The sequence below is a fragment of the Eleutherodactylus coqui genome, chromosome 4 (assembly GCF_035609145.1).
Source record: "Eleutherodactylus coqui strain aEleCoq1 chromosome 4, aEleCoq1.hap1, whole genome shotgun sequence".
NCBI classification, from domain to species: Eukaryota; Metazoa; Chordata; class Amphibia; order Anura; family Eleutherodactylidae; genus Eleutherodactylus; species Eleutherodactylus coqui.
Genome location: NC_089840.1, coordinates 194509591 through 194532496, shown reverse-complemented (window position 1 = coordinate 194532496; position 22906 = coordinate 194509591). Strand labels below are relative to the sequence as shown.

General features: G+C 40.0%; 1 protein-coding gene across 1 annotated transcript in view; it reads right to left on the bottom strand.

Moving 5' to 3' along the window:
- COL13A1 (collagen type XIII alpha 1 chain) overlaps positions 1–22906 on the bottom strand; it is a 265902-nt gene that overhangs the window by 18420 nt on the left and 224576 nt on the right. Inside the window, exons 31-40 of the mRNA XM_066601620.1 lie at positions 22211–22354; positions 20298–20396; positions 17733–17777; positions 14954–14995; positions 13048–13074; positions 11857–11937; positions 9277–9312; positions 6373–6426; positions 3577–3630; positions 2851–2877 (exon numbers count right to left, since the gene is read on the bottom strand). Of these exons, the coding sequence (XP_066457717.1) occupies positions 2851–2877; positions 3577–3630; positions 6373–6426; positions 9277–9312; positions 11857–11937; positions 13048–13074; positions 14954–14995; positions 17733–17777; positions 20298–20396; positions 22211–22354 (609 nt within the window). The remainder of the gene's footprint in view (positions 1–2850; positions 2878–3576; positions 3631–6372; positions 6427–9276; positions 9313–11856; positions 11938–13047; positions 13075–14953; positions 14996–17732; positions 17778–20297; positions 20397–22210; positions 22355–22906) is intronic.

The following is a 22906-nucleotide window of genomic DNA, read 5'->3' as shown; positions in this document are numbered from 1 at the left end:
AATGTAAATTATTGATGACAAAAAACTGCTTGCACATTTCATGTATTTAGCTGTGTTAGGAGGAACGGTAAAGTGTTTATTATATTTCTTTTTGTATTATACAGTGGAGAAGCTTAAATGTCTGTTTAAGGCAGATTAGCAAATTTAGGACATGACTAAAAGGAATTACAGTGAGGCATAGCAACGTGTGGTTTGCAGAATGGATATAGGATGTGAAAAGCAGGGGAATTAAAACCAAGTAGAGGAAACTTCAACAAAGAAAGGATAATCCAGGAGAAAAATGGAACAGGCTACAGAGGAGGTTGGAGGAAAGACCCAGGTAAATAGGCACGAGTTAAGGAAAAGGATAAAGGGGACAAAGGTGAACCTGTGGAAAGCAAAGAAAATACACACACAATAAAAGTGAAAAAAAAGGAAATGTAGCGAGGAGTCAGGATTGCACAAGTGCAAATGCACACATTTCATTTGGTTTTTCGAGTAACCCCTCTATATCAACTTTGTAGACCACCAAATTATACAAGGCTTCTGCTCAGGAGGGTAGGTCTCCAAATGTAGTGATGGTCCCATTATATGGCATGTGACTTTATAGGATTACTGTCACCCTGCGGCCCAAACCAATAGAATAAAAGAATGTTGTACATTTTATAAATTGGGTTTCTATTTTATTTCCCTTATACAATTAAATAGATAACCAAATGAAAAGTGCAAAGTAAGTTTATTTGTGCTCAGAAAATGATGCATAAGATAAAGAGTTTAATATACCCACTACAAAAGCTGTCATGAAGATATTTATGGCCTACTTTAGATAAATGTGATTGTTGCACGTTAAGCTTCGGAAACCTCTAGTAAACGTCTAACCTAGGATAGTCACGTCCGGATGGTTGGGTACACGAGGGCGAAAGACACCCTTTGTTAGTATCTCTTTCTGGAACAGGAGTACATAGAAACATGCGACACATTTTAGAAGAGATGGGCATTCTTCGGGGATGAGTGGGACTGACTGCAGCATTGTCCAATGCACACAACTCACATAACAGCAGCTGACGTTATTTTCTTCACTTGTGTGGAATGACACCCATTGAGATTGATCGTCATGGATGTGAAAAACGTGCATTAGTGGGTTTGACAGTTCAAGGAAGGCCGAATGTCGTGTGAGAATGAACCAAAGGAGCTTTGGCAATGCAACAGACGCTCCAACAACATGATTACGCGAGTGGAGGAAGTGGTTATAAAGGACCATCCTGCGTGAAGACCTGAAGATGTGGAAAGTTTCCTCCAGGTTGGGGCTGTGACCATTGATGGATAATTACAAGGCTGAATGTGTCAGCCGATCTTGACGCGTGAAGATGCCATGAATGGTGCCTTCATTCCATCAATGGTCACAGTGGATGAGACATGGATGGAGGATGCTTTCCTTAATTGCACATTCTGCAGTTGTGCTGCTCAAGCATCAGCAATTTTCCAGTGGGCAAAACAGACTCTTAAAGAAGTGTTCACAGTGGCTTTAAAATAATGGTGTCATCACTGAGAAAAATGTGAACATCAAGGAGTTTATGTTGAGAAGTGACAATACTTTCAACTTTCTCAGATGAGTAATTTCAAGAACTTGAATGCAACTCATACAAAATGGTAGTAAGCATTGGCTATAAAAACATTTCTATAGGACAGGGCAAATATTATAGGTGTAATTTGATATTCTTGGATCATAAGGGAAAATCTATAGCAGCGCCTCTGAAGGCTGCCTGCACACAGCAAAGACGGATTCCGCATGTAGATTCTGCTGGCAGCAGCAGCATCTGTGCGTACCTGCTCTGTTGCCATCTCTTCTGTACTGCGAATGGCCCCGGCGGCTTGCTGTTGCACATGCACAGTACAGATTTATTAAAAAAAAAAAAAAATTCCCACGCCGTTGCTAGGCAATGATGCGGAATTCATAACCTGTCCGCAATATTAATTGTGGACGGGTCGTGGGTCGGACGACTTCCATTGACCGCAATGGAAGCCATCTGTGTGGAGCCCGAATAAATATGGAGCATGCTGTGATTTTTTTCTCCGTGAGCAGAAATCGCAATTGATTTCTGCTTGTGTGTAGGAAGTAGCAGATCTCCATAGGAAGTAATGGGCAGTATTTACTGCAGATTCGCGGTGTGGATGCAGACTGCGGATTTCGCAGCAAATATCTGCCAGTGTGCAGGAGAACTTAGTCTCTTGTCCCTTTTATAATATGGTCATTTTCCTATGCAGCAGATGGGCCTTTTGCACCAGGGTCTAGATGGGTCTACTACTAATCTTCCTACCCCTAGATATCATACAGAAAGTATAGATTGTCTAAGAACTGGAAATTTCTTACAATGACACTTCATTATATAAATATCTTGATGACAGCTTTTCTGCAAGTAATTCAATGTGGAATGATTGCAAATTCTATAAAATACACTCGGTTTCCATCTGACATATGAAGCATGCTGTAAAATAACCGGCATATTGTTCTATTCAACAAACATGCAAAATATGAAAATGATATAAGCAAACAGATTTATATCCCAAATCACACTGTTCCACGACAAGGAATAGCGTGGTGTAGAAGTGTCATGAGCATGCTATCATAACAATCATAGGGTGCAGTTATAACTTTACAGAAAAGAAGCAGATTGCTTTCTAATTTATGCCATTTTTTATTACAAGCCTACAAAGCCTGTAATGAATTGTATCTATCATTACATATATGTACTGCAAGTCAATGTACTCCGTGTACTGCTGTTGTCAGATTATGGCAACCCACAATCATTCCACCTTATGAAGAAGGCATTAGTAATCGATTAAGATAACTTAAAAGTAAAACATTCTTACCCGGCTTCCCTTCTCACCAGGTGATCCCTTTAAAGACAAGTATTTAGATCTTTACTAATATACAAAAAATATATTTTTATTTTAATAGGAGTCATAACTGCTTAGAAATCCTTCATCCAAGAATGTATGAGCAAAAGTAAATCATCGATGTATCCTAAAACCTGACATTGGAGATCACACTTATGGTGTAAGCTATATTTTTGCATATTTTTTCAATATTTAAAGGGGCTGTTCTGGCCCCATTTAGGATACTAGGCTGCTTAATGCCCCTTTAACATGGGTCAATGTTCACAAAAGAATTTTCGCCCAAATGTTCACTTACCCATTCAATGCCCCATGTAAACAGGGAAGTGATCGGCCGACAAACAAGCAAACGCTCATTTGTCAGCTGATCGGATTTTTTATACTGCTGCAAAAATCATTGTTGGCAGCACATCTTCCCATGTTAATAGATGATAGTCTGCTGATAATGATAAAAATGTATGGAGAACAAATGATTGTGCAAATGATTGTTTCTGCCGCATACAGCTTGAATTGGCCTGTGTAAAGGCCATTTAAAGAACGCTGATCTCATAACTTGCCACACATTATCTAGCTCATGTTGATTCACCCAAATGGACCTTTAGATGGGTTAATTTAAAGAGGACAAAGTCTAAAGAGATAGATGGAGGACAAGAAAACATTCATGTAATCCATACATATGTGTAATTGTTCCACTATACGTACGGGTGGCCCCACTGGTCCGGTTGGTCCTGCAACACCAGGATCTCCTTTATTACCCTGTAATACCAATTTATGAAATACAATTCACTTTCTGTAAATGACACGAATACAGCCGCCCTATTATAATTCTTCATTCCTACTTTTATGCAGTTGGACACTCTTTTGAAATGCTTGAATCTATCTACTAACATGGCAACATTTGTATCACCGTTATGATAAGTACAATAGTTGGCTACATTTAAAGTATCATTTAAGAATTTGCTAGGGTAGATAGGAAAGCTTTTATTACCTTGCAAAATAGTTTTCACTGATGTATTCACTACATCAACATTGATGTAGTTAGTAACACAAGCTAAACCAAATAGTTTCTGAGTTAAACTACAGGGATTTAAAAGGACACTAACTTTTCAGACAACTCATGCTCATCTGAAAGCTTTTGTGTGTCTAATCAATCTTGTAGTAAACTTTCATTACAAATTGTTTATCATCACTTTAGATCAAGTTTTAAGTGCAGTCCATTTGTAATCCACTGCCTATTGTTAGGCATTCAGCTTATCTAGTAACTGGGACATCTTCCTAGCTGTGGGGGAGATAATTAAAACAAGTTATATGTTATACCAGAAAATAAGGGGGACTCCTAATAGGAGACGACTTGCCTCGTGTGAACAGCCTATTCTCCACAGGGACGGCCGTTACACCTTAGTCTGGGCTCGCGTTGAAGCTTATACTGCTGCACTATTGGACTGCTATCAGGAACCCCCTATCCTTCCAGGAGATCCAAAAATAATAGCGTTTATGGAACTCTGCAGTTGGATCTCACCCTGGACAAGCATAAAGACAGACAGAATCTCCTGATCCTGTCTCTCTCTTTAGATGTGGGGGAGCATCTGTCTTCAGAGGTTCAGCTCCTTGCTTTCACACTGCTTAGCATGCTCTCTGATCGTGTAGTGACCTGGAGAGTACTACAGGGTAGTCAGATGGTCAGAAGTTTTTAATACCTGTCTATGAGCTTTTGTGGAGAGATAGAGGGTGTTGTGCAGGAGAGAGACCCTGTTTTTCCCCTAACCTATGGGCTTAAAGCTATTCTGCCCAGCAACAGCTTGCTTTGGACTGGCTGCTTGTTCATGATTTCTTGTTTGGTTGAGGGCGAGGAGCAAGACAGGCAAAGTGGGTAGGGCAAGGCAGGAAATGAGAAGAAAAAATGTAGGAAGGCATCAGGAAGTGAAGGAGGAATTAGAGAGGAGAAGAGAGAAGATTGTCGTCGGGAGGTGAATGAGTGCAGAAGTGCGGCGCCCTGCTGCAGTCTTAAATATTGAAAAAACGCCGCCGGAGTGTGGAATTGGAGGAGAAAACAACCGGAATCAGCACAGTTTGGAGGAAAAGACCAGATTTCAGTCTTCAGAACAGTGAGTGTGACTTCCCCCTGGGAAAACTCTAAGCCAATGAAAGTACAGGCGGTCAGGTCTTAGTCGCTCCCTAGTTTCCCAATGCAATCTTTGGGAGAAAACCCCAGATAACTGAGACTGGGGGTTCCTCCATTATAACTTTAAAAAGAGAGACTGTTAAAGAGAATGAAATGTGCTATTCTTACTCTTGGAATAACTGTGAAAGTAACTGGGATCCAAAGTCTGCAAACTTTGAGCTGTAACTACTCGTTTGTTTTCCTAAGTGTTAAGTAAACTGTGTACCTTCGGATTACCATAAACCTACGTGGACTCGCCTCAATTATTTCTTCATTGTGAATCAGAGTTCCCCCCTCAAAGGTACTGGCGTCACGTGACACTTCATCACAGAACAAACTCATTATTGATTTAACCTTGCCACTGCGTGTGACTGAGCTAGGCTTCATTCAGCCATTTACGGGGTGGGACCACAGAGCCACTATTGACTTCCATCTTGTTTTTCCTGAGGTCTTCCCCACAACGGCCAACGCCCTGCTTAGACGCCGCATCTGCTGTTCCTGATGTTATATTTAACTAATCCGACATGTGCATTTATCTTTATGTAGTAGGCAAAGCAGCATAATTCTTACCGAATTGATCTTTACTAGCTGCTTTACTACTGTGGTGTGTTTGCATGGTTATAGCATATATAATTATCTACAGAGATATAATGTATATATATCTTTATAGATCTCTACATATGATGTGACCATACAAGCACAAGACTTAGTAAAGCACCTAATAAAAATCAATCCAATAAGATTTATGGTGCTTTTCCCACAGCAATATAATGCCTACAACATAAAGATAACTGTACATACCAGATTAAGTAAATAGAATAGTCAGAGATTGTGTGGTATGCAGAGCAGTGTGAGTGAGGGGAGCTGAACCTGTGAAAGCCCAAAAAGGTCCAGTTACTAGAGAAGCTGAAGCTCTAATGACAAGCAGTGGATTGGATGGGGGCTGTACTTCAAATTTGAATAACAGTAGTAAAAAAAAAAAAAATACCGAAAGTATATTACAAAACTGCTGAGATACACACAGAATATTAGATGAGCATAAGTTGTCTGAAAAGGTAGTGTTCTTTTAAGTGAGCTGCGTGGTAGATAAAGTCTTGAGGAGACACCATAGTGAATGTTATTTTTGCTAATAGAGATTAGATAATACTAAAGAAGTGAGGTGGTACTCTGTGTGAGGGCTAGGGTGTTTTCATTGTGGTGCTAGAGAGAAGTTATTTCTTTTGGATGGGTAGAAAGTAGGGATGGTTGTGTTGCAGGTCCTATCCAGTGCACTCTAGTTTCACATTCTCATACTAGATATATGTTGATTTACTAACACACAAATATGTTTACTTTACCCTTTCTCCTTTTGGTCCTGCTGGTCCTGGAGCACCATTTGGTCCTGGGGTTCCCTATTACACAAAGAGAAATATCCTTGTTATCATGTTGTCCTTTTTTAGTCTTGGCATTTTGGAAACAAGGAAGTAGAAGAGCAAGGTCCATTTGGGCAGGCAGACAAGTTATCTTTGGCTAGTTACAATTTTCAGCACCGAGTCTAAACGACTTTTTTAAATCTGAGGAGAAAAACTAGACAAGTGACATTTAACACCCCAACATTTAACCTAAATACATGATGACCATCAGCTCCGAACATATCTAAACTGTCATCCTAACTCAAAGCTGAAAATGGTAACTTGATGAAGACATATTGGTTTAGTCACATATTTAGGCATGGTCACTGATACAAATTAAAATGGATTATTAAAAAGGAAAGGGGTTTGCATCATTTCAAGAAGGTAGCTTAGCATGCAATTTGAAAATCACCATGCTGCAGAAATGGATGCATTCGTATAGATCAAAAGGTCAGGCCACATAGTTTGATTTTCACTTCCTACCATGATTCCCCTCATACTAAAAACATTTGAGACAGTAACCAATCCATGGTCGGCATTTCAGTATATAATGCATATTGCCATATAGCACTTTATTTCACAACACAACAGCCATCTTAAATCCTCAACACAGGACACTAATGTCTTAGATAATATATCAACAGTTTCACAATATTGGAAATAGTCAGGAAATTAAAGACGGCTTGCCTCAACAATTAAAAGAAAGCAATTAAAATTGACGTGAACACAACACAATGTCATGTTTGTAACACTTAAAAATTGTGGCTTAAGGCCTAATGCCCATGGCCAGATTTCCGCCGCGTATCATTGTTGGACCTGTACTGCTTTGATGTGTGTTTTTCATGAAAATACTATTTTTCTTAAGATTTCAGTCAAGAAAGTAAAACTAGACTGAATATCATTTACACTGACTAATCACTGCATTAGTAACAGCTCTTGCATGACATCTTGACAACATGACAAAAGCTGGACACAGTACCACATGATGGGTACCTCATGAGCTGCTCTCAAGGGTCAGGAAGGGTATCATTTCTCCTGGCTCACAATTCTCAGTACTGTTACAAGGCTTGTTAAAAAGTCTCACATTGACTTGCAGGAATGCTGTCTTCCAATAGTTGGTGCTGTAGAGGTATAGTTCTATTTTCTCATTTGCATATTTCCCAGAGGGGCATGGATGGCCTTATAAAAGTCTCCTCACACACCTTCTAGGTGCTCTCCTTAAGGAGAACGATACCCTTTGTGACTCACATTATAGGCCTCTCACTAGCCAAGCTAGGAACTTACTTCACGCCGATAACGGGCCAAACCCCAAAAATATCTGTCTGTGCATAGTTATCTTCTCCTTATAGAGAAGATTCTGGCTTTGGTTCACAATTTTCCGTTATTATTACAAGGCTTGTTAAAAAGTCTGATATTGACTTGAAGGAATGCTGCCTTCCAATAGAGGTTTACAATAGCCTGGAAAGGGCTGTGAGATCTGCTCCCATTTATCCTCCAAATGTGCACCAACTGACGGAGCTGCTGCAACGGGCATGAGCAAATTAAGTATGGGGGATGTTTGGCACTTTGTGGAATCTGTTCGCCGATGTCTGAAAGCTATGATCGCCAACAAAGGTGGGCCAACCTGTTATTGAATTGGTGTTCCTAATGCAGTAATCGTTCAGTGTATGTAATAAGATAAAAGTATATTTGATAGAAAGAAAATGTGACTTACTGTATTTTAATGTAACAATAAATGACAGTTAAATACTAGATTATCAACTAATTTGCAAAACGCAAGGGGATAGATGCAAAGGGATGCAGAGCAGAAGGTTAAACATGATTTCCTTATGAACATAAAGTTTGTGTCCATAGAGAAATCACTGTCATTATGGGGTTGCACCCTCCAAAAATAGCATTTTTAGGGCCCTTTTACGCAGAACGATTATCGTTAATAAAATTGTTGGATTGTGCAAATTTGAATGGTAATTGTTCAATGTAAACACGGGCCATAATTGAACGATGAATGAGAATTTGTTTAATTCTTTACAGGCATAAAAATAATTACTTGTTCATTCACACATCATTGCGTGTAAACAGCGATCGTTGAGTCCTTCATCGGTACAGTGAATGTGAACAATGTACGAGTAAACAATTTATATGCTTGTGTAAATAGGCTGCACGAGTGAACGAGCCCACTAAGTCTCTCTGTGTTAAAACAGCCTTAGTACATGTCTCTTTCATAGTTTTATGTATTGCCTAACATACTGAGGGCCATGGCATATCATGCTGGATTCACATATTTTATATTATTGGGGAATCTCTGCCTAAACCAATCAGCGATCCTTAACAAGTATTGTGGTAGACCGTTACCTCTGGAGCCCTTAGCCAGATTCACGTTGGAAATAACAGCAAGAAATGGGAAATATCCAAAAGCAATACTACAGTATGTTCCTGTGAGAAGTGAATCCCAAGGGTGCCTAGTGGCAGAAGTAGACATTAGGTTGATACCTGACTGATACTGAAATCGGCAGGAGAACAATCTAAATTCAGCTTTAAGTTGCAAAAATATTCCCACCCTACACTAGCCTCAGATTATACTGTTGGCCGGCAAAACAGCATTTGGCTCTATCCATTTACCTGATCAAATGGTATGTATGTTTCATTGCTTAAGAGGCAATAATCTACAGATTTTTGGGCAACTACTGGAAACCCGTCACAACAAAATGCAATGTAAAAGGAGTTTTAAGTTGCTTGTAGGTTGGGGGGAGCCATATGATAGTGAAGAGGCTGCAGTCCAGAGCAGATGGGGCAAGGCGAGGTAAAAGGAGAGGTAGGTAGGCAAGTTAGTTTAATGGAGTTAGGACTCACCGGTGGACCAATTCTGCCGTCTAAACCTGAGGCACCCTGAACAGCAGGGCAGAATGTAAATGCACATGGAGTGGACAGGAGAATGGAAGGGAACAATGAGGGAGGGGAAAGTGAGTGAAGCAGCAACTGAAAACATACATACACTTATATTCCCTTAATCAAGGACAACAAAGGAGACAAGTTAAAAGTGATGGGTGTTGTTACAGCACATAGACATCAAATAGCTGGAGTACACGCATTTATAAATCTGTATTGAGGAATGACAACTTTGCACTTGACGTCTGTAGGTTGGTAAGTCAAGTGCGAATGTAGGCTCACATTGTGTCTTGAACAATGTCTATGGGTACCGTCTGAAATGCCAAAACCAGCATTCAGATGCAACCATAGGCTTACATTAGTCAAAGGTACAAACATTGGTCTCCATTTGAACAGGTTTACGTTTGTTACCTGCATTTCAGCTGGACAGAGTAGTGTAAATTGTGTTTGGGCAAACTTTCAGAATTAGTCAAATGGACTTACGGAAGTCTTTTAACATATCAGAACTGTTTAAGACCTTAGTGTTACATCTAATTTGATTTATTAAGCCTTTTTATTTGCAGAGAGCACATTTTAGAGCAGTTTCCAGTATGTACATGGCATCCATGATTTAAATCTGACAAGTGTGAACACTTGTATTACTTAGTTAACATGTGGATGACATACCATATAACCATCTGTGAAGTTAGGGGTTAACGCACACCAGTTCTCTGTACCCAAACATGCTTATTATTAGCAGAACACAGTATTACACTCAAAATGTAAAAACAGCTTAAGCAATCAAAAACAAACAGAGCAAAAAAAATCAGATCTAACAGCTGAACAATTCTGCTGAAGAATAAATACTTTTTTATGTACGGTTCTTATATCAAATATATGCATGTTTAATGGACCCTCAATCAGTGTAAAGAGCATTTCCATTAAAAGAAAATGATAGGTTAAAGGGACGCTGTCAGGGTTCATATGCCGCTCATGTCAGTCTGTCACTTAAAAGTTAATGTGAAGTAGTTTTATTAAGTACATATTAAGCTGTTGAGTGCTTGGCCTGCACTGCAACAAGGAGACTTATTATATATGCATGATATGTGGGCTCTTGGCACCTTCCAGGCAATGATAAACACGTCTCACTATGCATAGTAATACAGAGATATCTGTCATTCAGCGGCTGCAGGGAAGGGAGCCCACATATTAAGGATGACATTGGAGTCCTTGCTGCAGTGCAGGCCAGTTTAACTTGTAAGTACTGAAAACCTACTTCACACAAACACCTACGTGACAGTGCTGAAATCAATCGGAACGCTCTTAGAGGGGGCAGCAAATGGAATCTGTCACCATGACACCCCCTGTAAACTATTGTAAAGTGTATAAAGAAACACAGATTCCAATTCTATAATTATTATCTGTGAACTCGTGTTCACTCTCCTGAAGTAAGTCAGCAAAAAGGGCCATTGTCAGTGAAGCATCTAGGAACCAGCTGTATTGTTTCTCAGGAATTAGGAGTCTAGGGGATTTATTATAATACAGAGGACACAATGACCGTTTACAGGCTTCCTGCAAGGGAGTGAAAGTGAGCTCAGAGATAATGATATCATTGGAATCTGGTTATTAGCATTACAGTAGCTCAGGACTGCTTTTCTTTAAACATTCTATTTTGCAGTTTTCTGCTTATATCTGTCTCTTCTCTTAAAACAGTGCTAACAAAAACGACTTTAAATGGTCAAAAATGAAATTATAGCTTGTATAAAGGTCATCATTAACATTTTCCAGACTTCTGCATGTTAGCGACAGGGTCAAATGTACTTATGGGCATGGAAGGGCCTGTGCCTATAGGCAGACATGAGGAAGAGCTTCTATTGAAGGGTTCTAGATGTTGCACAAAGTGCACTGTAATGTTCATACATGATGTAAAGGGGTTGTACAACATAAGAAAAAGATGACCATCACAGCGAATGAGGCTGAGCTTCACTACCATGCACCTGTAGACAGTGGTGACTCTGTTTTTTTGGGAAAAAAGCAGCTATATTCATCAACCCCTTGTAAGATGTGGTCAATGGCTGAGTCTAGGGCACCAAAGTAAAGTCTAAAGTGCCAGCAACGTGTTCCTGATCTGTATTGCAATGCCTCTCTTGGACGCCTAAGCGTAGAGACATATTATAATATATGCTTACAGACTCTTGAGATGCAAATCCAGTGGTGGATATGGGGGCAGCCATCAATGCATTACTAAACAGATTTGTCATTTTGGAGTGTATGACAGATAGTTGACAGCTCCTAGAGGATCTGTAATGGTAAATAATGGTAATAAATGGAAATAACGAAGAAGAGAACAATTAAATTACTTCTATTTTATTTGAATGTTTATTGGGATGTTTTGCACTTTAATGGTGGTTCATTTTGAGATTATACTCAATATTGTTGATGTAAATCTACTTATCACACAGTATATCAAGAAGGAAGTTGCTAATATAAGTACGACCGGCAGCCATGTGTAAATGTCCTCAGCTAAGGCAAAAACACAACAGCATGCATATCGCATATACTTACTGGTAAACCCAAAGGTCCTTTGTCTCCTTTGTCTCCTTGGCCGCCCTTGTCCCCTTTCATACCACTCTCTCCTACTTCACCCTACAGATCAGAGTAATAAAAGTCTATGAAAACTGTTCAAGAGGGAGTTTTTATAAATAGTCAATTCTAGAGAAACGAAACTATAAGCTTGCAAAAAACAAAAGTAGGGAAGTAGTGCAATGTTGGTCCAGGCAGATATATAACTACTGTATGCTTACTGTGAAAAACTGTTTAGAACTACTCATATGTAACATGTTCAATTCTAGACCAGTATATCTATCATTGTGGCACATAACCAACACCTCAAACCTTTGGTGCAACAAACTGCAAAAACTCATTTAACCGCCCCGTTCAAGTCTCCATTTGTACTTTTAATGTACTTATATTATGTACTATGTCAATACTAATACCCTAAGTGAAGGTCCCTTTACACACAATGAGAAATGCACGATTCTCGTTTTCCTGAGTGAAGGAACTAGTGATGTCATCACCAACTCGTCCGCGCTCTTGCAGCCTGTTTAGACTGGCAGATCATTGTTGAGAATCGTTCACGTCTCATTCAGTTTTTCAAATTCCTATGACTGGGGAACATTTAAAAGCAATGAGAAGTGAACAAGCCAGTCACTGGCTCACGTTTACACCAAATGATTAGTGTTCACTTTCGTTCTGTTTTAACAATTTTTTTGAACTTGATCGTTACGTCTAAATGCATCTTAAGAAGGTAAATGGGGGATGTTGTCCGTTTATTGTCAGAAAGGTCCCTGAATGGATGGGGCAGTGGTCAGACATGTGAACTGCTGCTCTATTCATTCCAATGGGATGGTCTGAGTCTATCCAGCCATTTCATTGAAATGAAAGGATCAAAAGTTTGCATACCTGACCAACACCCCGTTCATTCAGGGACCTCTGGAACCACCCATACTCTTCATCAGTGGAGGTCCTAGTGGTCATATCCCCACCAATTAGACAGTTATCCCCTATAGGTGGGGGTCCCATATAGTTCATTTTGTGGGACAGCCCCATTAAATAAATAAAGGGCATATAGCAGATTACCAACAACCTATTTATTATGTTGGATATATGACTATAGCTCTAGTGCAAGCATATACAACCCAAAATATGTAAATATACACTTCAATATGTTTGCAAGTTTATAATCTATGTATTTACCTTCTGGCCAGGAAGTCCAGGAGGGCCCTTTAAAAGAAAACATCCATAAGATGCAGTATTAAGAAAGTTGATATTCATTATGTCAGTAAATAAATTCTTTGTATGCAGAGAATGTTGGAGCTATATAAATTATGGCAAACAAATAAACTAGTGAACATTGCTGTCTCATTGAACCATGACCAAGTCGGCCAACCTAATAAATTTGGTATTTTTGGGACTAAAAGGCAGTATTATAGAACGCACCATGGGTTTATTTATAGGGGTGATATTAACGTCCATGTGCTACACATGGGCAGCACACTGACCCCTTACAGTCTATGGGGCTATGCAGATGTGTTCTTTCAAACAAATGTCTAGTACGTTCTATTCTCGTCCAATTTCTCGGATGTCAGTCACTCATTCAAGTCAATAGCTGCTCAAAACAATGGAGTGCACACGGATGACGCTATTTTTGAAGGACCATTGCTAAGCAATGCTACATTAAATTGGACCTTTTTCTGTATTTTTTATGTATAAGAAAAAAAAAGATGACACGCAAAAATAAATAGGGACACACAATGCATGTGGATGCAACATGGACATACACACAGATTAAAATCAATCTACTCTTTATGGACCAAAGTCATAGATGCTCATCTGAATAGACCCTCACTCACACAATCAGTGTGAGATCTGATCACGTTGCGCTAATGTAAGCCAATCGTGTGATTGCTACAGGGCCTGTTGGCCAGGGAAACCTAGGGGCCAAATGGACCAACCCCTGTCTTATCACTGACTCACCACCCCCCACCCCTCCCCAAACGTCCAGCCAGCAGCACAAGTCTCTTTGTAACTCAGTCCTGCTGATCTGGATTCTGCATGGATGCTTGCAGAGGCTAGCTCCTCCCCCTCTCAGTACAAGAGGGGGAGGAGTCAACCAAACAATGTCCTGAGCAGTAGTGCTATATGTTACCAAGAGAGTTGCAATGCTGGTTGGACTTTAGGGAATGACGGGGGGATAAGACACAAATCACTGTGATCTAAGATTCTTGAGAGGCATAGAGGGCCACTATAAGTTTGTGGGGCTGCAGAGGGGTCACAATTACTTTGAGGGGAACAGAGGGGTAGAATTGTCAAGCCACAAAGAAGGCATTATTGCTTTGTGGGGCCACAGAGAGGGTACTGGTACTATGGAGTGACACAGGGGGGCATTTGGGATAGCGACTGGATGGGGACTGTGTGCAAACATGTGGCTGCAGGAAGTCTTTATGGTGGTCTGAACCCCAATAAAGAAGAAAAATGAAAAAGGACGACTCCAACAGAGAAGACATCACCTATGATCACTGGAAGTAACTGCACTGTAATCACTATCACTGTGTACAACTGCTATCTATTAGATGGTGAAGGCATTATTTATAGGTACACTAGAGCTGAGTCACTGTATCTAATCCCACTGCTACATACATGCTATATACAATACGATTGTCTCTTTTTTTGTGGGGACAATTCTGAGTTTTGCTATGGGGCCCTATGAGTTTTATGTTCACCCTTGCATATTATTCTTACCTAATTAATGATTAAATAACATAAGTGTAAGTGCTATTATATTTACTGTATTCAAATCTGCAAAAATGTAAAAAATGAGTAGCAGAAAATGGGCAATGACTATAAGTTTCCAGCAGAGGGCAGTAGAGACTGTCGGAAAGTATAATTCAAATGTTTTACTAGGAAGACTGCCTAAGTGCAATTGTGACTCGAGGCTACTGCATAAGACACAGGGAATACATTGATGAAGATGTATTAGCTAGATCTAACAACGACCTTGTTTATTACGTTAGCAAGACCTACAGACACGTCCTAATTGGCCTAAATCACAATCAGGTAGTAAAATAAAGTAAAACAAGACAGAATAGGCATTAAAACTTACTACAGGCCCAGGAACACCCGGAGGGCCAGGAGGCCCAGACACCTGGAGCAACACAAATATATTAATGAGCAATAATTTAATGGTGCAGTAATACTACAATCACTAAAAACAATTCTATTTCATACACAAACTAAAACTGGAAGTTAGTAAGAACACTAGCTACTAGAGATGAGCGAGCACGCTGGGTAAAGGCAGATACTCAACAGAGCATCGCTCTTCTCAAGTATCTGCATACTCGTCCGAGCAATTGCAGGAGGGTGGGGGTGAGCGGGGGGAGAGTGAGAGAGATGTCTCTCTCCCCTCCCCCCCCCCCCAATTGTTCGGTTGAGTATGCAGATACTCGAGAAGAGCGATGCTCTCTCAAGTATCTGACTTTACCGAGCGTGCTCGCTCATCTCTGCTAGCTACTTCATGCCCAACTTTTGATAACTGATGAAAAAGTCTTGAATAAAAAATCTTAGATCTCTGATGGTCGTGAACAAAAAAAAAACAAGTGAGGATAACTAAGCAGGAATTTATTATGCTTATTGCACTGCACAGCTAAAAGAAAATGGGGTCTTCCCTTCTAATTAGTGGGCTCAGTCACATCAGGCGCATCCATTAGAGTCTGCATAAAACCAAACCTACAGCCTTGCAATCTTAATAGAGATGTGAGTCATATTGACAAGGTGACTCTCATGAAAGGTACCAATTCTCCTTGTGAATATAACCTCTTACATATACATCACTAAAAGACAAAATAATGAAACAATTTAAAAAATACCCTGTAACAATACATTAAAAGACAACTGTAGCCAACATATATTAACACCAATAGCAATGCCTACAAACAGCGCCAATTGCAAAGGAGGGAATAACCAAGCATTAGATGGACTGAACCAATGAACAAACTCGCCCTAGGATGACTTTATTTATATACATACACTGTAATAAAAGGAGACATCATCCTGAAAAAGGCTGCAGCAACCTTCTAGAGGACCCTATTGAGACTTCAAAACTAATGAAACCATAGGAGAGTCAAGAATTCAATTGATTATACAACCATATCCTTGCTGTCAGCCATTCGATGGGGATAATTTATTTCTAAATACTTCCCCTTCGCTATCCAAACAATGACCTTTACCAAGGTGCAAATAAGGGTATTCATCAATACAATGCAATATACAATAAAATATCACAGGACATGAAAATCATCATTATTCAATCAATACAATCCACTAAGAAATACATATCAGTATTCTTCAACAAAGTATACGAAAGGCAAGGAATGCCAGGTATGATCAATATAAAGTGCTATCTCATATGCCCAATATAAAGTGCTAGGTGAAAAAAAATCAAATCAATCAATAAGAGCGACCCAACACATTTCACTAGTATCCACTGGTTCAAGTTACGCGTTTCAAGGCTTTGCAAGGGGCCGGACATCAACTTACAGAGATTTATCTTTGCTATGTTGCAGTTAAAAGGGATTTTCTGGACATTTATTATTGACAACCTATCTTCAGGATAGGTCATCAATAGTTGATTGACGGGGGTCTGCCACTTGGGATCCCTGCTGATGAGCCGATCCTCTGGCCCACTGTGAGCTGCGAAGAATCGAATGTCTAATTTAGGTTCAGAGTTGGAAGTATAATAGAAGGCCTTGCATCCACTGAAATCAAGAGAAATTATGCCTTCCATTACACTTCTGGCTCCTCATTGCGGTCAGAGTCGGAAGTGTAATAGAAGGCATCCTTCCCATTGATTTCAAAGGGATCGAAGCTTTCTGTTACACTTCCAGCTTGTCTGCACTGACAGCGGGCTGGAAGATCAGTTGATCGGTAGGGATCCCGAATGGCGGACCCCTGCTGATCAACTATTGATGACCTTTCCTAGTGATAGGTCATCAATAGTAAATACCCAGAAAACCCCATTTTAAGTTTGCATTCACATATCGCTGATTTGCTGTAGATTTTTTTGCGGATCTGCAGCAGATTTGACCCTCTTAATTAAATTCGTATTGAAGGGATGGAATCTGCTGCAGATCTGCACCAAAATCTGCGGCAAATCAGCGCCTTGTGAACACACCCTAGGAGATCAATAATTATGGAGCATTCATTAAAGTTTTGCTATACTAGAGCTTCCCTGGCCAGCAGTAACTACAGTTATTGTAAAATGGAAATGTCTAGGGGCTTTGTTTCCGGCTAAGTGAACTATACAAGCTACCATAAAGATTGCACCAAGTGGAGAAGCGAGTGGTGTGTACAAGTCATCTGATCTTAGTTACAGAACTCACAATTGAATTAAAAACTGCCCCTGAAGATAACATCAGCTTAAGATTTGTTCATTGGGACCTTCAAAGACTATATTTTCATGGCCAAGATGGGAGTCGCACACAAACCAGAGAACACCACGTGAAATGCCAAGCATCACTTGGAGACATGTACAGCACACGCTATTGGATTACTGGAAATGTGTGTCTGAGCTGAAGATTTATACTTCGTCATCTGGCAGCGAGGCACGCATTTGGCAGAGGTCTGGGGAATACCTCCTGCCCAAATACCAAGTACAGTTTATGGAGGAAAAATATTGGGCTGAGGCTAATGTTTATGGTTTGAACTTGAGTCATTAGTTCCAGCGAAAGTGAATCTTAGTTCTATAGCACACCATAAATGTTTTGATACAGGGAGGTCAATAGAAAAGTGGTTTTGCAATACCTGATCCGGAAAAACGTGAAGGCCGTTTCTCCTTATTTTGACACATATGTAAAAATATAGATATCTGTATGAAATGTATTTACCGTGTTTCCAGAATCTCCTTTCTCCCCAAGCTCGCCTTTTTCTCCCTAGTTACAATAAAATAACATAGTTTCAGTTAGGACTCCAGCAATACACATCTTTATATGTATAAAAATGAATTTCTGTTGTCTGTTCTTTAGGCAAAGCCAAACAACTGGACTCATCTGCACCAAATTTGCCACATAGGTAAATCGGGTGCTTTTAGACCTGGTTTCAACTTTCTAAGACCTACCCTTCTTGACAAATTGTCAAAAAAATCAAATGCTGAACCTCCCCAGTAGAGGCATGACTGCGGTCTCACCTGCCGGTGAGTCAGTAACTGCTCAGACCATGCGGTCCTCCTCCTAACCATGACAGGCACAGAGGCAGTGAACCAAAACATCTAAATATATTTGCCACTTAGGTTAATAAGGTACTTCAGAATGTTTTAGCTCTCTAGGACCTACCCTTCTCAACATATTCACAAAAAATCATAATACAAAGGCAAATATTAATTACAAAAAGGAGGTAATTAGAAAAAGTCTTCTACGCTGAGGGTGCAACCTCACCCGTGTAGTGTTTAGTGAGAGATTCCAAAACAAGAAGTGGACAATAAAATCCAATTTAATAGCAAAAAACACAAACCAAATAGTTGTAGGCAGGATGCAACGCATTTCGGAGTGAGACTCCTTTACCAAGCACAAGTCTTGGTTCTGTCATTCCTGTGTTAGTGTGGTTATGCTAAGAGCAATATTAATTTAAAATATTTTTGGGATGCCACTGGCGAGATGTCAAACAGGAACCCTGCACTTGGACGAAAGACTCCTGCAGCAAAGTGCATGGCTGCTTCCTGAGCCGCTGAAACCTCTCAGTAAACTTTAGCCAGTCTCCAGACTGACCAGGCGTATCACTGCCGTCTCAGAGAGACCGACAAGCAGCAGAGACCACCCAGCAGACCTAAGACCATCTCCAGGCTGATCAGGTTCAATATGCGAATCAACAAGCTACTTAATGGGCTGATAAACTGCTGCTTTCCATTGTAATTCAAGATACGAATATGGTAAATTGAGGTTGCTTCTCATTGTAGTGCACCAAGTACGAAGGTGAATGCCCAGAAATGTGCTGCTCTGGTGGTGAGGTCAGAACATCCGACTTACCCATTCCACCAGAAGAGCTCATAACCTTGCTTGATGGGTCCTCCCTGCGCTCTTCCCAATTCTGAAACATATCTGGGTCTACAACAATGCCTTCTGGATGATGCGTTTGGATGTGGAAAATGTGTACCGGACTCAGGATACATGCCAATGTTCAGGATCCAGGAGCAAGCCTACCACATGATCTGATCTCTTTTGCTGCTGTTTAACAAAGACAATCTGAAAGCATCACCTTTATTTATTCAGGTTTCTTTTAATGGGTGGCAGCACTGCAGAAGTAGATACCCATCATACAAAAAATCCAGTTAGTTAACCACACTTTCTCGACATATTTGCAGAAAATCGGAATACAAAGATGGATTTGGATCTACTGAAAGGTTTCGGGAACATGGGCAGCAGCCATGCACTTAGCTGCAGGAGTCTTTTGTCCAAATGCAGGGTTCGTTTTTGGAAGCATGACTGGTCTGAAAGGGGTTTAATTTATCAGAATGCTCAAATTCAGTGAAGGTACAGTCTATTAGGGATGTTGGGTTCATGTCCATAGCTAATTAAGTTTTTAACCACATCCACAAACAAGAAACAGTTACATGATATAGACCTGTGTGACGCTGGATAATTCTGCTAGTTGATTATAAACTAGAATCGGTATGAAGTTTGATTAGAATTGGGAATCATTTTACTTTTTACATCTGCCTTTCAATTACTTCTTTCATCAATCTCATTGACTTTACTTTAGCTCTCCATATTCTCCCTCTTAATATCTTTTCCATGCACATCTTATGATAACTTCCTCATTGTTTAAAGACATTGGTAGCACAATACATATCAGGATATTTTAGGCGTTTACTAATTGTAAGATGCAAATTCTGCAATCAATTTCTTTACTTAGTTTTTCCATATGAGTTTTAACGGTTAGGAGTTAATATACAAGTAGTAGAAATTAAAGTACCTTCACATCTTACAATTTGGCTAATCCTCATTAGGTCCATCTATATACACACATCCATATTGTAGTAGCTTCCGACATTTTAAATAAGTCCCTTGAGTGGTGTGAAAATATAAAATAGCCATTAATCACCATCTCATGTTGTGTCCGGTTCAGTGCCACTCCCTCACTTCCTGCTGATACTGGAAGCAATAACTTCATGTTTATGTAACTAATTGCTGGTCTTAGCAATCATGTGTGCATGAAAGGAACATGACTGTGGAGCCCAGTAAATGGCTACAGTGGTCATATGAGTGATGAACATGACATCATACCTTCTTGTATCAGCAGGGTACGAAGGGGACCAGGTCAACGGCACTGAACCTGACCCAACATGAGAGGGCGAGTAATGGCTATTTTATTTTTTTACCTCATTTCCAACCTTGGGACACTTTATTAAATGTTAGAAAACCCATTTAATTTGGAATTTGCTTGATGGAAAATCTTACTGTAAGTCCTGGAAGCCCAATTGGGCCAAGAAGACCTTGCGGTCCTGGAGTTCCTTGGTCACCTCGTTCTCCTTTCTCACCAGTGGGGCCATCAAGACCCTAAAATGCAAATATTTCCCCAAGGGAAATCAGATACTGTAATATCCATCATAAAAGTGAATCATGTAACAAAAATTATATAAAAAGTATACAATGCACATTCATTAAAGAGCGGTCTGGTGTAAAAAATACTATTAGGACAGCCTGAATCAATTGAGCAGAGTCCATCAATCAGGACCTGCATCAATTAGCGGGAGCAAAGTGACTAGAGGTCCTTTCACATAGCTTTATAGGAGCCATATAAGAAGCTCCAAATAACAAGATTGGCACTCATTTATCTGACCTTCACAGAGACTGATTCAGTCAGTATAGGGAAAAAAAGAGCATTCACTTTATTGTCCACATACAGTTTCATTGCTGTCTTCAGCATATCAAACAATAGTTTTTGGTGTTAGATAAAAGATGCAATCACCAGTCAGCTATATGAAGGTGCTGCGGTGCAGCATCCCATATACTGTTTACCACAACAGATCGTTATACATATGGTTGTTATTGTAATGGGCTGCAGTACCTATGTACTACCTTAGAAGTAAGCCCTTAGTATCACCAACTATGCATCCTTTACATCTTGTGCTTTGATATTGCAGGTGATGGTTGCTTATTAGATAGGGTACAAAACTTTAGGGATTAACAAGTATAGTGAGTTTGCAGTTGCATACAGACATAGCTCACACACAGCAATCATCTAGACCTCATGGTGCAAACTCAAGGCTCGTGGGCTGAATCCGTACCACTACATAATTTTATGTGGCCCATGATAAGGTCCGGATGCATTATTACCAGCTCTCCAATAACTGTGAGAATACAGTAAGCACTTGACAAAATGGGGCAGTGCCAGCATAGCCATCTTAGATTCTGAGCTCTGGTGCACACCTCCACAGTCTGTTCAGCAACTCACAGATGGTGGCTTAGCTCCAACTCCCTCTTTGGCACCCTAGCCACCCTCCAACGTAGGAAGCTCAGTGCTAAAGTGGCAGAAAGGGAGAATCTTTTATATCAGGGAGCAATAACCAGGCCAGTGCACAACCACATAACCCCATTTTTTCACTATGTTGCTAGCTAATTTGGGATGCAACATATTTGTTATCGGCCACCATGAAGTGGAACATCAGCCAGCACAGTGATAAGACCTAAACTGCACCAGCTCCTCGCCGTAGGCTTCTTTCCTGTTCATCACTTCAGGGCACAGTCACAACCAAATGATGCTGTGCCTGGGTGAACCTCTGTATTCAGAGTATCAGTAGGGGTGCCATATGTCAGATCCCCAACATTAAGATATTGAAGGCCTATTGGAAGGAAAGACCATCAAGCTTACAGTCTCAGAACAGACCTTTACGTTTGTAATAAAGTAATTGATCAGCACTGTACTGCACTGCACAAATTTACTATTCCAAAACACAAGATTTCTTTCAGCACACATATGAAGTAAAAATAAAACTTATTATACTATCCTTAAAATATCCTTCTAGAAGCAGATGGAAAAATAGGAACACTTAACATGTTTCAAGCCTCACAAACCGGGGTCTTCCTGGTTTGTGAGGCTTGAAACATGTAAAGCTTACCCTCTTTTCTGTCTGCTTCTATGAAGATGTTTTTAAGGATGCTATAATAAGTTTTGTTTCTAATTCACATGAGTTCTGGAAGAAATCTTGTGTTTTGGAATTTAATCCAGCTGTGGCTGAAGCGGCTTCCTTCTCTACACCACGCTATGTAGATTCCAGGATAGTGTCCAGTGCAGGTGAGCTGATTTCACTTTTTCTACAAATTTACCATGCATTGTTCAAAATGTTGTTCATTTTTAGATTATAACTTACAGGTGAACCTGTTTGTCCTACATCCCCTTTATCTCCTTTTGGCCCGTGTGATCCTCTAGGACCGGTATCACCCTTTGGTCCTTCAAGTCCATCCTGTCCTGGTGGACCAGCAGGTCCTGCCTCACCAGCTTTTCCCCGAGGTCCCTACAACAACACAATAAATTATTATAGCCCAAACCCCTTTATCTGTAAATGCAATAATATCACAATGAGATGAAATATATGACTCAGTGGGCGAAGCTTATGCAATGTGGATTCACCCACCTGTTCCTTTTTCTCATTGACTTTGTAATGCAAGCAGGAAAGAAAAAATGAAGGTCACAACATAACACACCCATAGCACAAATAATTATAATAATGTTCAATCTCAGACCAAGAATTGGGTTCTTAACCCCATCAAAACCAAGCATGCTTGTGCCTTAAAGGGGTTGTCCGGGAACAAAGTCATTTTTTTAAACATTTTTGGTGACACATTTTACATGGAGAATGTTGGACATTAAAATAGTAGTAAGTGAAAAAGTAACGGGACAACTGCTTTAATGACCAGGCCAAATTTTGGAAATCTACTGTAATTCACTTTAACAGGGAATAACTCTGTAAAGGTTTTACACTTACAAATAATCCTGGCAATGTTTTTTTAAATTACATATTTTATTTGGGTGGTAAAAGTAGACCCATACTATTTGCATTTATTTA